Here is a 14,886-nt window from a genome sequence, read left to right as displayed (position 1 = left end):
CAGCCCAGGAGGCTGATGTTGGAGTGGTTAGTAGCCAGAAATGTCCTGCTAGTAGTAACTGGGGAGCTGGACTACGCTCCTGCCATCCTGACTTGGGACCACACCACACGATGGCTTTGAGAGCTGTCTAGGGAACACATGCTAGGAATTTGGAATTGCTTCCTAGAACAAAGGAACAGACATCCTGAAGGACTTCTGGGAGAATTCATAAGCTCAATCAAGATTCACTGGGGACCCATGTTGTGTATCAGAGAAGGAGGCAAGACAGTTGTGACTGGGATTAACAGCCTACTGTGGGAAATAAGTGGATTCAGTTCCACCCGAGGGAGAGCAAGGCCATTCCTAGGTAGAGGGTGAGGGAATGTGTCAGGGAAAGAGGGCAATTGATCCTGATTAGGGATCAATGAACTGGGAGAGGGGGGAAAACAGCTTCCTAGATGGGGTTGCTTTAAGACAGAGAAAGGCAAGACAGGGCAGGACAAGGAGTCCTTCCAACACAAAGCTAAGTGCTGTCGAGGAGGGGCTGCCGAGGACAGTGGGACTTTGGCCTTTGCTATCCAGCCTAGTGTACACCCTGCTGTTCCAGCCTCTGGTCTACAGTAGTGTCCACTGTGCCCTTTTGGTCCATAGACATTCAGAACACACACGCGGGTGTACACATACATGCATACCTGCACAGATGTGTATGCACATGCGGACACACATGCGCTGAGGTGCACAGAGAGACATGCACACATGCAAATGTGTGTATACTTGCAGACACCCACGTGCAGACGTGCACACACACAGATGTGCATGCACTCAGACACACACGTGCGCAGGGATGTGCACACACACAGGCACCTGCATACACAGGCCCTGGGGGCAGGGGGTGCTCACACACCCCCTCAGACCTGATGGCTCCTCCCCCAGGAGTACATGCGCATGATGGGGCTCAGCAACTGGCTGCACTGGAGCGCTTGGTTCCTCCTCTTCTTCCTCTTCCTCCTCATCACCGTCTCTTTCATGACCCTGCTCTTTTGCATCAAGGTGAGTGTGGCTGAATAGGGGGTGGGACAGTCACATGGCCTTAGCACCTCCAAGGACACCCAAGGCTCGTGCTTGGGTTTGTGCTTTGGAAAGAATGTCAGGGTCACTGACTGCAGGGGTGCAGAGGCTTTGTCTGGGAGTTCAGGGAAGTCCCCTCTGTCCCCAGCAGTGCCCCTCCCTCCAAGCCCATCCACCCACAACTTCTAACCGGGTGTCCTGCAGGTGAAAAAGGATGTAGCTGTACTGTCACGCAGCGAACCCTCGCTGGTACTGGCCTTTCTGGTGTGCTTTGCCATCTCCTCCATCTCCTTCAGCTTCATGGTCAGCACCTTCTTCAGTAAAGGTGAGTCACTGGGCTGCCCTAGAGCCAGAGGGCTGTCGGGGCAAGCTGGGTCAGGGAAGACCAAGCTGGTTGCTGGGATGTATGAGGTTAAGGGATCAAAAGGTGTCATCAACCTGGGAATGACCCAGAGGCTGAGTGATGGGGCTGTGGTTGGGCATTGAGGGAGGGGCTTAGCAGGCAGAGCAGAGGCTTCCATGGCCACTGCCAGGGAGCTGCCCCAGGAAGAGGTGAGAAGAGGAAAAGTGGACAGGGAGGAGGTGGATCCGGGTGATCTTGGGTGAAGGAGAATCTGGAGAAGGCACGTGTAGGAAGGGCAGACTGGAAGCAAGGGCCCAGGTATGGCATTTACAGTGAAGTTATTTCTTCTGACTGCACATTGTGCGTTCTGTTTAGGATCATTTCTTGTTTGCTGCTTTTCTCTCCTTTTCTGCCTTCTGTTGGACTGATAGCATCTCCCCTAGTTCCTTCTCCCTCTGATAGTTTAGAGGACATAAATTGTATTTCTCTTCTTTTAGCTATCACCCTTAATGTTTCAGTTAAATACTTAACTTAAAAACTTTAGAAAGGGCTTGGCACCTAGCTCAGTGGCTAGGGCGCCAGCCACGTAAACCAGAGCTGGCAGGTTGGAACCCAGCCTAGGCACTACAACCAGAAAATAGCTGGGCGTTGTGGTAGGTGCCTCCCAGCTGCTTGGGAGGCTGAGGCAAGAGAATCACTTAAGCCCAAGAGTTTGAGGTTGCTGTGAGCCTTGACACCATGGTACTCTATTAATGGTGACATAGTGAGAGATTCTGTCTCAAAATAGTGAGAGATTCTGTCTCAAAAAAACACTTTAGAAAGTGAAGTTAGTCACTATGTCCAGTTTCCTCCCAGATGTGACTGAAACCTTACCACACTCTAAGTACTCATTAATAGTTTGTATACTTTTTATCATTGTCTAGTTTGACCATTTAAAAAAAATAAGTGGGGAAAGCAGAGAAAGAAAGAGGGAGGGAGGTGTGGAGAAGGAAGGAGGGGGAGGGGACCTTGGTGTGTACCACATCTTTTGGGGGCAAGACATGATTGCAAGAGGGACTTTACCTAACAAATGCAATCAGTGTAACCTGGGTTATTGTACCCTCAATGAATCTCCAACAGTAAAAAATGAATAACAAAATAATAAATAAATAAGTGGCCGGGCGAGGTGGCTCATGCCTGTAATCTCAGCACTCTGGGAGGCCAAGGCTGGTGGATTGCCTGAGCTCACAGGTTCCAGACCAGCCTGAGCGAGAGCATGACCCCATCTCAAAAAATAGCCGGACATTGTGGTGGGCGCCTGTGGTCCCAGCTACTTGGGAGGCTGAGACAAGAGAATCACTTGAGCCCAAGAGTTTGAGGTTGCTGTGAGCTATGACACTACAGCACTTTGCCAAGGGAGACAAAGTGAGACTCTGTCTCAAAAAAAAAAAAAAGTAATTGGCCAGGTGTGGTAGCTCACAACTATAATCCTAGCACTGGGAGGCCAAGGCAGGTATCGCTTGAGCTCACGAGTTCAAGACCAGCCTGAGTAAGAGTGAGACCTCATCTCTACTAAAAATGAAAAACTAAGACAAGAGAATCACTTCAGCCCAAGAGTTTGAGGTTGCTATGAGATATGACACCACGGCACTCTACCAAGGATGACAAAGTAAGACTCTATCTCCAAAATTAAACAAATAAATAAATAAAAGTGATTAAGTACTATTTTATGTTCATACACTTTACCAACATATTTTATGTATACACTATTTTCCTTTGGATTCACTTTTTTTTTTTTTTTTGAGACAGTCTCAAGCTGTCACCCTGGGTAGAGTGCTGTGGGATCATAGCTCACAACAACCTCAAACTTCTGGGCTTAAGCAATTCTCTTGCCTCAGCCTCCCAAGGAGCCAGGACTACAGGTGCCCATCACAACGACCAGCTATTTTGGGGGGATTGTAGTTGTCATTGTTGTTTGGCAGGCCTGGGCTGGATTCAAACCCACCAGCTCTGGTGTATGTGGCTGGCGCCCTACCTGCTTGAGCTATAGGCACCAAGCCAAGGATTCACTTTTCTTTATGTTGAAGTACATCCTTGAATAGTTCTCTCAGTTGTGATCAGTGAGTGATTAATTCTTTTTTTTTGAGACAGTCTCACTACCTCGGTAGTGCCGTGGCGTCACAACTCACAGCAACCTCAAACTCTTGTGCTTAAGCGATTCTCTTGCCTCAGCCTCCCAAGTAGCTGGGGGTAGGTGCCCACCAGAATACCCAGATATTTTTTGTTGCAGTTGTCATTGTTATTTTGCTGGACTGGGCCAGGTTCGAACCCATCAGCCCTGATGTATGTGGCTGGTGCCATAACCACTGTGCTATGGGCGCTGAGACTGGTTCATTCTTTCTGATTTTGTATGTCCAAAGGTGTCTTTATTTTGCCCTCACTCCTGTATAATATCTGAGCTGTGTATACACTCATCTGTGTATAAATTCTCCCTTGGCAATTTATAATGTAATCTTATTGCTGCCTGTTATTCGTTGTTGTTGGTAGGAACTCTGCTGATAGCCTGGATGCAATTTTCCTTTATTTATGATTCTTTTTTCCTACTCTGTTGCCTAGGCTAGAGTGCCATGGTCTCCACTTAGCTCACAGCAACCGCAAGCTCAAGAGATCCTCCCACCTCAGCCTCCCAGAATGCTAGGATTATAGGCGTGAGCCCCTGCACTTGGCCTGTTTATGAATGTTTTGATCTGAGGGCTCACATCTTGTTTCAGTTATCATTTCAACAAAACTTCAGGTAGAATTTTATCATATTGTGCTTTCCAGTCTCCTTTCAGATCTTTTTTGGAATTTCTTAGTCTGTCAATGTCTCTTATTTCTTATGGGGGGGGCATAAAATACACATAACATAAAATTTACCTATACTGTGGGTGTGAGGAGCAAGATGGCAGCCAAGTAACAGCTTCCTTGCAACTGGGCATAGTGAGATTGGGGAGAGAAGACTACAGGCATCTCTGGCTGGTGAGATATGCCCATAAACATCCCTTTGAGGACACAGGGAGACAGCGAAAGTCTTCTAGACCCCATAAGGAGGACAAAAGCAGTGGAGAACTGGCAAGTGGTAGCGTGCATTGGTGCAATGGGAGGCCCCCCTCAGCTGTAACTATAGCAACAGTGAGATTACAAAATTCATCAAAACCTTAGGCCAGTGGCACAGTAAATTAAAGAGCAAGAAGAAGTGAAAGGAAAATTAGGGCAAGGAAACAGATAAAAGAATACACTCATGAGGAAGAATCAGCAGAAAAATCCTGGCAACGTGAAAAACCAGTCCAGAGCAACCCCCCAAGGGACGATGAGGTAGCTACTGCAGAGGATTCCACCTATAAAGAAACGTTATAAATGACAGAGGGGAATTTAAAATACAGATGATGAAAACAATGAAGGAAATTGCTGAGAAAGTGAAAAATAACCAAAAGGAAACCCAAAAACAGAATCAAATAAGAGATGAGCAATATGAAGAATATAGAAAGGATATAGCAGAGCTGAAGGAATTGAAGGAGTCAATTAGGAAACTTAAAGATAGAGTAGAAAGTATCAAAAACAGATTAGATCATGCAGAAGAAAGAATCTCAAAGGTAGAGGACAAAGCTCTTGAGATAACTCAGATAGTTAAAGAGGCAGAAAAGAAGAGAGAGAAGGCTGAACGTTCACTCACAGAATTATGGGACTTTATGAAGCGTTCAAATGTACAAGTTATAGGTATCCCAGAAGTGGAAGAAGACTGCCCCCAGAGGAATGGAAGCCATTCTGGAGAATATTATACATGAAAATTTCCCAAATATCATCAAAGATTCTGACACACTCCTTTCAGAGGAATATTGGACCCCAGGTTGCCTCAACTCAAATAGAGCTTCTCCAAGACACATTGTGATGAACCTGTCCAAAGTCAGACAAAAGAAAAGATTTTGCAAGCTGCCAGGAGTAAGCACCAATTGACATACAGGGGCAAATCCATCAGGGTGACCGCAGACTTTTCTAATGAAACTTTTCAAGCCAGAAGACAATGGTCATCTACCTTTAATCTACTTAAACAGAACAATTTCCAGCCCAGAATGCTATATCCCACTAAGCTAAGTTTTAAAATTGGCGGAAATGGCTTGGCACCCAAAGCACAGCAGTTACAGTGCCAGCCACATGCACTGAGGGTGATGGGTTCGAACCCGGCCCGGGCCAGCTAAACAACATTGAGAACTGCAAAAAAAATAGCCAGGCATTGTGGCAGGCACCTATGGTCCTAGCTATTAGGGAGAATGAGGCAGGAGAGTCACTTAAGCCCGTTTGAGGTTGCTGTGAGCTGTGACACCATAGCACTCTACTGAGGGTGACATGGTGAGACGCTGTCTCAAACAAAAAATTAAAAATTAAAAAAAATTTTAATAAAATTGACAGATAAATCAAATCTTTTACTGATATGCAAACATTGAGGAAATTTGCCACAACAAGACCAGCTCTACAGGAAATACTCCAACCTGTTCTACACATAGACCATCACAATGGACCACCAGCAAAGTAAGCCCTTGGAAATTAAAGGAGAGAAGCTAGCTTCCATAATGATGCAAAACACAAAACTAAGCAATGGACTTTCACAAAATAAGATGACTAGAACGCTACTACACTTATCAATTATCTCAATAAATGTTAATGGCTTGAATTCCCCACTGAAGAGGCATAGATTGGCTGATTGGATTAAAAAACACGAACCATCCATTTGTTGTTTGCAGGAAACACACCTAGCCTCAAAAGACAAATTAAAACTCAGAGTTAAGGGTTGGAAGACAATTTCTTAGGCAAACGGAATCCAGAAGAAAAGAGGGGTTGCAATCTTTTTTTTTTTTTTTTTGTAGAGACAGAGTCTTGCTTTATCGCCCTCCGTAGAGTGCCCTGGTGTCACAGGACTCACAGCAACCTCCAACTCCTGGGCTTACGCGATTCTCTTGCCTCAGCCTCCCCAGCAGCTGGGACTACAGGCGCCCGCCACAACGCCCGGCTGAGAGGGGTTGCAATCTTATGTTCAGATACATGTGGATTTAAAGCAGCTAAAGTCAAAAAAGACAAAGATGGTCACTTCATATTGGTCAAGGGAAAAATACAACAAGAAGACATTTCTTTTTTTTTTTTTTTTTTTTTTTTTTTGCAGTTTTGGCCAGGGCTGGGTTTGAACCCGCCACCTCTGGCATATGGGGCCAGCGCCCTACCCCTTTGACCCACAGGTGTCGCCCCAACAAGAAGACATTTCAATTCTAAATATTTATTCACCCAACTTAAATGCTCTCAGATTCTTGAAACAGACCATACTTAGTCTGAGCAATATGATATCCAATAATACCATAATAACAAGGGACTTTAACACTCCTCTTACAGAGCTTGTCAGATCCTCAAAACAGAAATTAAACAAAGATATAAGGGACTTAAATGAGACCCTAGAACAAGTGTGCTTGATATATGTATATATAACACTCCATCCCAAAGATAATATACATTCTTCTCATCGCCCCATGGAACATTCTCCAAAATTGATCATATCCTAGAACACTAAACAAACCTCAACAGAATCAAAAGAATTGAAATTTTACCTTGTATCTTCTCAGACCATAAGGCACTAAAGGTGGAACTCAACTCTAACAAAAATGTTCAACCCCTACACAAAGGTATGGAAATTAAACAACCTTCTGTTGAATGACATTTGGGTACAGGAAGAAATAAAAGAGGAAATCATTAACTCCCTTGAGTACAACAACAAGGAAGACACAAGCTACCAAAACCTGTGGGATACAGCAAAAGCAGTTCTGAGAGGAAAATTTATTCCTTTAGATGCCTACATTTGAAAAACAGAGAGCACATCAACAAGCTCAAAGCCATCTTATGGAATTGGAAAAAGAAGAACAAGATAAGCCAAAACCCAGCAGAAGAAAAGAAATATCCAAAATTAAATCAGAGATTAATGAAATTGAAAACAAAAGAATCATTCAGAAAAGTAATGGAACAAGAAGTTGGGGGCAGTGCCTATGTCTCAGTGGGTAGGGTACCAGCCCCATATACCGAGGGTGGCGGGTTTGAACCTGGTCCCAGCCAAACTGCAACAAAAAAATAGCCCGGCATTCTGTCAGGTACCTGTAGTCCCAGCTACTCAGGAGGCTGAGGCAAGAGAATAGCTGAAGCCCAGAAGTTGGAGGTTGCTGTGAGCTGTGACGCTACAGTACTCTATTGAGGGCAGTAAAGTGAGACTCTGTCTCTAAAAAAAAAGAAAGAAAGAAATAATGAGTTGGGCTTTTTTTTTCTGTAATCTTTTTTCTTTTTTTTTTTTTTAATTAAATCATAGCTATGTACATTAATGCAATCATGGGGTACAATGTGCTACTTTTATATACAATTTGAAATATTTTCATCAAACTGGTTAACAGAGCCTTCATGGCATTTTCTTAGTTATTGTGTTAAGACATTTATTTTCTACATTTATTAAGTTTCACATGTACCCTTGTAAGAGGCACCGTAGGTGTGGTCCCACCAATTACCCTCCCTCTACCTATCTTCCCTCCTCCCCTCCTTTTCCTTTCCCCTTTCCCCATTTTCTTGGGCTAAATTGGTTTCATAGTAGGGCTGAGTACATTGGATACTTTTTCTTCCATTCTTGAGATAGTTTGCTAAGAATATGTTCTAGCTCCATCCATGCAAACATGAAAGAGGTAAAGTCTCCATCTTTCTTTAAGGCTGCATAATATTCCATGGTGTACATATACCACAATTTATTAATCCATTCATGGATTGATGGGCACTTGGGCTTCTTCCATGACTTAGCAATTATGAATTGGGCTGCAATAAACATTCTGGTACAAATATCTTTGTTATAATGAGATTTTTGGTCTTCTGGATATATACCTAGTAGAGGAATTGTAGGATCGAATGGCAGGTCTATTTTTAGATCTCTAAGTGTTCTCCAAACATCTTTCCAAAAGGAACTTATTAGTTTGCATTCCCACCAAGGAGTTGGTTTTTTGAAAAAATAAATAAAATAGATAAACTTTTGGCCAGACTAACTAGAAATAGAAAAGTAAAATCTCTAGTAACCTCAATCAGAAATGACAAAGGGAAAATAACAACTGATGCCATAGAGATACAAGAGATTATCTCTGGGGCAGTGCCTATGGCTCAGTGGATAGGGCCCTGGCCCCATTTACTGAGGGTGGTGAGTTCGAATCCGGCCCTGGCCAAAGTGCAACCAAAAATAGCTGGGCACTGTGGCAGGCACCTGTAGTCCCAGCTACTCAGGAGGCTGAGGCAAGAGAATCGCCTAAGCCCAAGAGTTGGAGGTCGCTGTGAGGTGTAACACCATGGCACTCAACCAAGAGCGATAAAGTGAGACTGTGTCTCAAAAAAAAAAAAAAAGAGAGAGATTATCTCTGAATACTACCAGAAACTCTATGCCCAGAAATTTGACAATGTGAAGGAAATGGATCAATACTTGGAATCACATCCTCTCCCTAGATTTAGCCAGGAAGATACAGATCTCCTGAACAGACCAATTTCAAACACTGAGATCAAAGAAACAATAAAAAAATCTCCCAACAAAAAAATGCCCTGGTCCAGATGGCTTCACACCAGAATTCTATCAAACCTTCAAAGAAGAGCTTTATTCCCATACTGCAGAAATTATTCCAAAAAATTGAGGAGGAAGGAATCTTACCCAACACGTTCTACAAAGAAAACATAACCCTGATACCAAAACCAGGAAAAGACTCAACTAAAAAAGGAGAACTTCAGACCAATTTCACTAATGAATATAGATGCAAAAATTCTCAACAAAATCCTAGCCAATAGAATACAGCTTATCATCAAAAAAGTCATACATCATAATCAAGTAGGTTTTATCCCAGAGATGCAAGGCTGGTTTAACATACACAAGTCCATAAATGTTATTCACCATATCAACAGAAGCAAAAACAAAGACCGTATGATCCTCTCAATAGATGCAGAAAAAGCATTCGATAAGGGTGGCGCCTGTGGCTCAAAGGGTTAGGGCACCAGCCCCATATGCCAGAGGTGGCGGGTTCAAAACTAGCCCCGGCCAAAAACTGAAAAAAAAAAAAAAAGCATTCAATAAAATCCAGCATCCTTTTCTAATTAGAACACTGAAGAGTACAGGCATACGTGGCACATTTCTTAAACTGATCTTAAACACTCACAAAAATTGATTCCAGATAGATGAAGGACTTAAATTTAAGGCATGAAATGATAAAAATCCTCAAAGAAAGCATAACCATAAAGCAGGCGGGTATCTTCCAGGAAAAACACTGGAAGATACCGGCCTGGGGAAAGACTTTATCAAGAAAACTGCCCTGACAATTGCAACAACAACCAAAAGTAAACAAATGGGACTTAATGAAATTGAAAAGCTTCTGTACAGCTAAAGAGACAACCTACACAATGGGAAAGGATATTTGCATATTTTGAATCAGACAAAAACTTGATAACTAGGATCTATAGAGAACTTAAATTAATCCACATGAAAAAAGCCAATAATCCCATATATCAATGGGCAAGAGACACGTCTTCTCGAAAGAAGACAGATGAATAGCTGGCAAACATATGAAAAAATGCTCATCGTCCCTAATTATTAGAGAAATGCAAATCAAAACCACCCTGAGATATCATCTAACCCCAGCAAGAATGGCCCACATCACAAAATCTCAAAACTGCAGATGCTGGCGTGGATGTGGAGAGAAGGGAACACTTTTACACTGCTGGTGGGACTGCAAACTAGTACAACCTTTCTGGAAGGAAGTATGGAGAACCCTCAAAGAACTCAAGCTAGACCTCCCATTTGATCCTGCGATCCCATTACTGGGCATCTACCCAGAAGGAAAGAAATCCTTTTATCATAAGGACACTTGTACTAGACTGTTTATCGCAGCTCAATTTACAATCGCCAAAATGTGGAAACAGCCTAAATGCCCTCCAACCCAGGAATGGATTAACAAGCTGTGGTATATGTATACCATGGAATACTATTCAGCCATTAAAAAAATAGACTTTACATCCTTTGTATTAACCTGGATGGAAGTGGAACACATTATTCTCAGTAAAGCATCACAAGAATGGAGAAGCATGAATCCTATGTACTCAATGTTGATAAGAGGACAATTAATGACACAGTGCGGGTAGGGGAAGGAGAGAGCAGAGAAAGGGGAAGGAGGGAGGAGATGGGGCCTTGGTGTGTGACACACCTTTTGGCGGCAAGACACAATTGTAAGAGGAACTTTACCTAACAAATGCAATCAGTGTAACCTGGTTTCTTGTACCCTCAATGAATTCCCAACAATAAAAAAAAGTAAAATAAAATAAAATTTACCACCTTAGCCATTTATAAGTGTGTAGTTCAGTGACATTAAGTATATTGTTGTGTGGCCATTGCCGCTACCATCTCTAGGACTTTCAGTTTCCCAACTCTGTCCGCTTTAAACACTAACTCCTCCTCCCCCACACTCTGTGTTCTGTCCCTATTTGTCAATTCTAGGGACCTCATGAGAGGACTTACGTGGAATTTGTATTCTTTGACTAGCTTATTTCACTGAGCATAATGTACTCAATGTTCATCCATGTTCTACACTATGTTAGAATTTGCTTCTGATGTATGGCTAGACCACATTGTGTTTACCTTTCATACAATGACTGTCAGCTTGCTTTCCATGTTTAGCATGTGAATGGTGCTGCTAAGGACATGAGTTTAGCATGTGAATGCTGCTCTGGATTTGAGTTCCTGCTTTTAACTCTTTGGGCTTATACCAAAAGTGGAACTGCTAAATCTCATGTCAATTCTGTTTAACTTTTTGAGAAACTGCCAGAGGGTTTCCCATTTTACATTCCCACCAGCAGTGCACAAGGGTTCCAATTTCCCCACATCCTTTTCAACACTTATTTTGTTTGCTTTTTTTTCTTTTTTACCTGAGTAGAGTGCTGTGAGCTCACAGCAACCTCAAATTCCTGGGCTCGAATGATCCTCTTGCTTCAGCCTCCTGAGTAGCTAGGACTATAAGTGCTTGCCTTAATGCCCAGTTAATTTTTCTGTTTTTAGTAGATACAGGGTCTTGCTTTGCTCAGGCTGGTTTCGAGCTCCTGGACTCAGGCAGTCCTCCCATGTTAGCCTCCCAGAGTGTTAGGATTATAGGTGTGAACTACTGCACCCCGCTTGTTTGTTTTTTCAGTTGCCATCCTAATGGATGTGAGGTGATAGCTCTCAGTTTGTCCTTTAAGATTCTTAACTACTTTTTGATACTGTACTCTAAAAAAGCTCTACATGCTAAATTGTGCATGAATTCCTTAAAATTCTCTTCTCATTCCCTAGTTCTTTCTTCAACTATGTATACTCTAGAATGAATTTCATCTATTACAATTTTATTCAATGACTATATTTATTTTTTGTAAACTATCTAGTTGATTGTTGTACATACCCACTTGTTCTTGTTTCTTTTCTTTTTTTTTTTTTGGCCAGGGCTGGGTTTGAACCCGCCACCTCTGGTATATGGGGCCAGCACCCTACTCCTTGAGCCACAGGCGCCACCCTGTTCTTGTTTCTTTATCCACTTTTGTGGAAGAAAAAAATTCTCAATGGAGGCATTTCTTTATTTACTCCTAAAAGTCTGAGGCATTCTTATTTTTAAGTCTTTCTCTTTTGTACTCTCACCAATTCCCTTGGAAAGCTTTGAACAGGTTGATAATCCCCAAATTTAGGTCTCCAGCTTAGGCTTCACTCCTGAAATTCAGACTCATACACTACAGCTCCCTTCAGGTGCTGCATAGTGTATTCAAAACTCAACTCCTGATCTTCTCAAAAGCTCATTCTTCCATTTCTACTAGTAACAGCTCCGTCCTTACAGTTCCTCAGAAGCCTTGGAATCACCTTTGACTCCTCTCTTCTCTACATCCTACTCTGTGTCCAGCCCATCTGCAAAACCTGGCAGCTCTACCTAGGAGCTACACTTCAGCCCCACCTTGGCCTTGCCTTGGCCCTACCCTCTCCTGTCAGGGTGATGGCACAAAAGCCTCATAAACTGGTCTCCCTGCTCCGCCCCTGGCCTCCTTTAGTTGTCAATGTAGCTAATAGCATGATCCTCTTAAAATGTAAGTCAGAACTTGTCACATTTCTGTTTAGAACTCTTCCATGACAGTCTGTCCCATAGGGAGGAAAAGCTAAAGCCCTTGCTGTAGTCCAGCAGTTCTCAGCCTGTAGGTCACGACAGGTCCCCAAGCTGACTGTGTCTGTGGCCTCTCCCCTTTTATGCCATCACTGTCACATTCCTTTCTTGGGTGTTTTGCCTTTGACTAAGTCAGAGGTTCTCAAAACACAGTCTGTAGACTCCTGGGGATCCTCAAGGGGATCCAGGGGGTTCACAGAATCAAAATGGTCTTATAATGACATCAAGATGTTTTGTTTGCCTTTTCCACCATGTTGACATTGGTAGTGATGGTTTAAAAGCAACAGGGGGCAAACACGTTGGGCCCTGAGCATGAGTCTTGGCACCAAATCAGGCCACTCATTATTGTGTTCTTCACCACTACATTCTCACAGCAGTCAGACAGAAAATGCCAGGTCCGTGGCTTAAGCAGCTAAGGCGCCAGGCACATACACCTGAGATGGCAGGTTCGATTCCAGCCTGAGCCCACCAAACAACAATGACAGCTGCAACCCCAAAATAGCCGGGTGTTGTGGTGGGCACCTGTGGTCCCAGCTACTTGGGAGGTGGAGGCAGGAGAATCGCTTGAGCCCATGAGTTGGAGGTTGCTGTGAGCTGTGATACCATAGCACTCTACCCAGGGTGACAGCTTGAGGCTCTGTCTCAAAAAAAAAAAAAAGTGCCAGATCCACTCAAGAATGTCTTTGATGGAGCAGTAAAAATTATTAATTTTATTAAGTCTTAACTCTCAGATATACTTTTTAAAGTCTTCTACATGATGAAATGAGATGTATACAGAGTACTTGTGCTACATATTGATTATTGTGAGGAAAAACATGTGTACAATTGTTGAGTTGTCAGCTAACCTAGCTGTTTTTCTCATGGAACACTTTTTTTGCTTAAAGGAACAATCATCAGGCTATAGTTTTTCACACTTGTATATTTGGTAGACATTTTCTCAAAGACAAGCCTGTCTTTTTAAGTAAAACAACTGGTAGTTTCTGATGTCAATAATAAAATTCAAACATTCAAGTAAAAAATAGAATTTTGACAACTTAAATCTACCACTATAAGCTGTACTGGACAGCTTCCTGGTACTTAAAGAGCTTTTTATGGGACTGGTAATAACATTAACAAATAGAATTTTTTGATATTGTATAATAAAATGTGTCAATTATTAAAATATTTGCATAACTCAATAAGCAACATTTATCAGATAACTAATGCATCATGTTACAAAAGCATGCAAAAGTGAAAGTCCATTCAAAGTGCAAGATGAACCAAAATTTTTTTTTTTTTTTTGAGACAGAGTCTCAAGTTATCACTCTGGATAGAATGCTGTGGCATGATAACTCACAGCAACCTCCAACTTGGGCTAAAGTGATCCTGTTGTCTCAGTTTTTCTATTTTTAATAGAGACGAGGTCTTGCTTTTGCTCAGGCTGGTCTCAACCTCGTGAGCTCAAGCAATCACCCACCTCAGCCTCCCAGAGTGCTAGGATAACACTGAGCCTCTGCGCCCAGAACCAAGAGTACGAAGAGTTCATTGGTTATGGCAACTAACCTTTCGCAGACTGCCACTTGGCAATCTGGTGTAGTCTGAAAGAGGAATATCCCCCACATACTTGTACTGCCCATGACAGTGCCCCAAGTATGTGTTTATGTAAAGCCATATTTTCTCCATCTATTTCAACCATAGCAATACGCACAGCATAGTAAGTACAGGGTCAGGTACGACAATGCAGATGTAGCCTGTCAAGTCGGACATTACAGAAGTGCACAGTAATGTAAAGGATTATTCTTGATTCAAGCATGGGGTTGGGGGGGGAGGTGGCAAAATAAACAAATGGGGAAAAAGTGAAACAAAAACCCACTGTCACTCTTCTCACTAAATTGTAGAAAATGTGATTATTTTCCATTAAAATTTTTATGTTAACTTATAGCAAGCTTATTATCATTATCAAATATTTTAGTCTAACTTTCTTCACTATTATTAATTTCTCATAGAGTAAATAGGGATGTGTATAACCCACATTAAGGAAAAGCCCTTCAGGGTAGAAAAGGGTCTTAAGACCAAAGAGTTAAACAACAATGACAACTACAACCTAAAAACAAAAAAAAACAGCTGGACATTGTGGCAGGCGCCCATGGTTCCAGCTACTTGGGAGGCTGAGGCAAGAGAATCGCTTAAGCCCAAGAGCTTGAGGTTGCTGTGAACTGTGACACCACAGCACTCTACCAAGGGCGACATAATGAGACTCTGTCTCAAAAAAAAAAAAAAAGACCAAAGAGT

General features: G+C 42.6%; 1 protein-coding gene across 1 annotated transcript in view; it reads left to right on the top strand.

The window, feature by feature from the left end:
- Nucleotides 1-14,886, top strand: part of ABCA3 (ATP binding cassette subfamily A member 3) — a 68,900-nt gene that overhangs the window by 22,821 nt on the left and 31,193 nt on the right. Inside the window, exons 8-9 of the mRNA XM_053556524.1 lie at nucleotides 913-1,029; nucleotides 1,252-1,372. Of these exons, the coding sequence (XP_053412499.1) occupies nucleotides 913-1,029; nucleotides 1,252-1,372 (238 nt within the window). The remainder of the gene's footprint in view (nucleotides 1-912; nucleotides 1,030-1,251; nucleotides 1,373-14,886) is intronic.

The sequence above is a fragment of the Nycticebus coucang genome, chromosome 12, assembly GCF_027406575.1.
Source record: "Nycticebus coucang isolate mNycCou1 chromosome 12, mNycCou1.pri, whole genome shotgun sequence".
NCBI lineage: Eukaryota > Metazoa > Chordata > Mammalia > Primates > Lorisidae > Nycticebus > Nycticebus coucang.
Note: the sequence above shows the minus strand (reverse complement) of the source record. Positions and strands in the feature narration are given on the sequence as shown.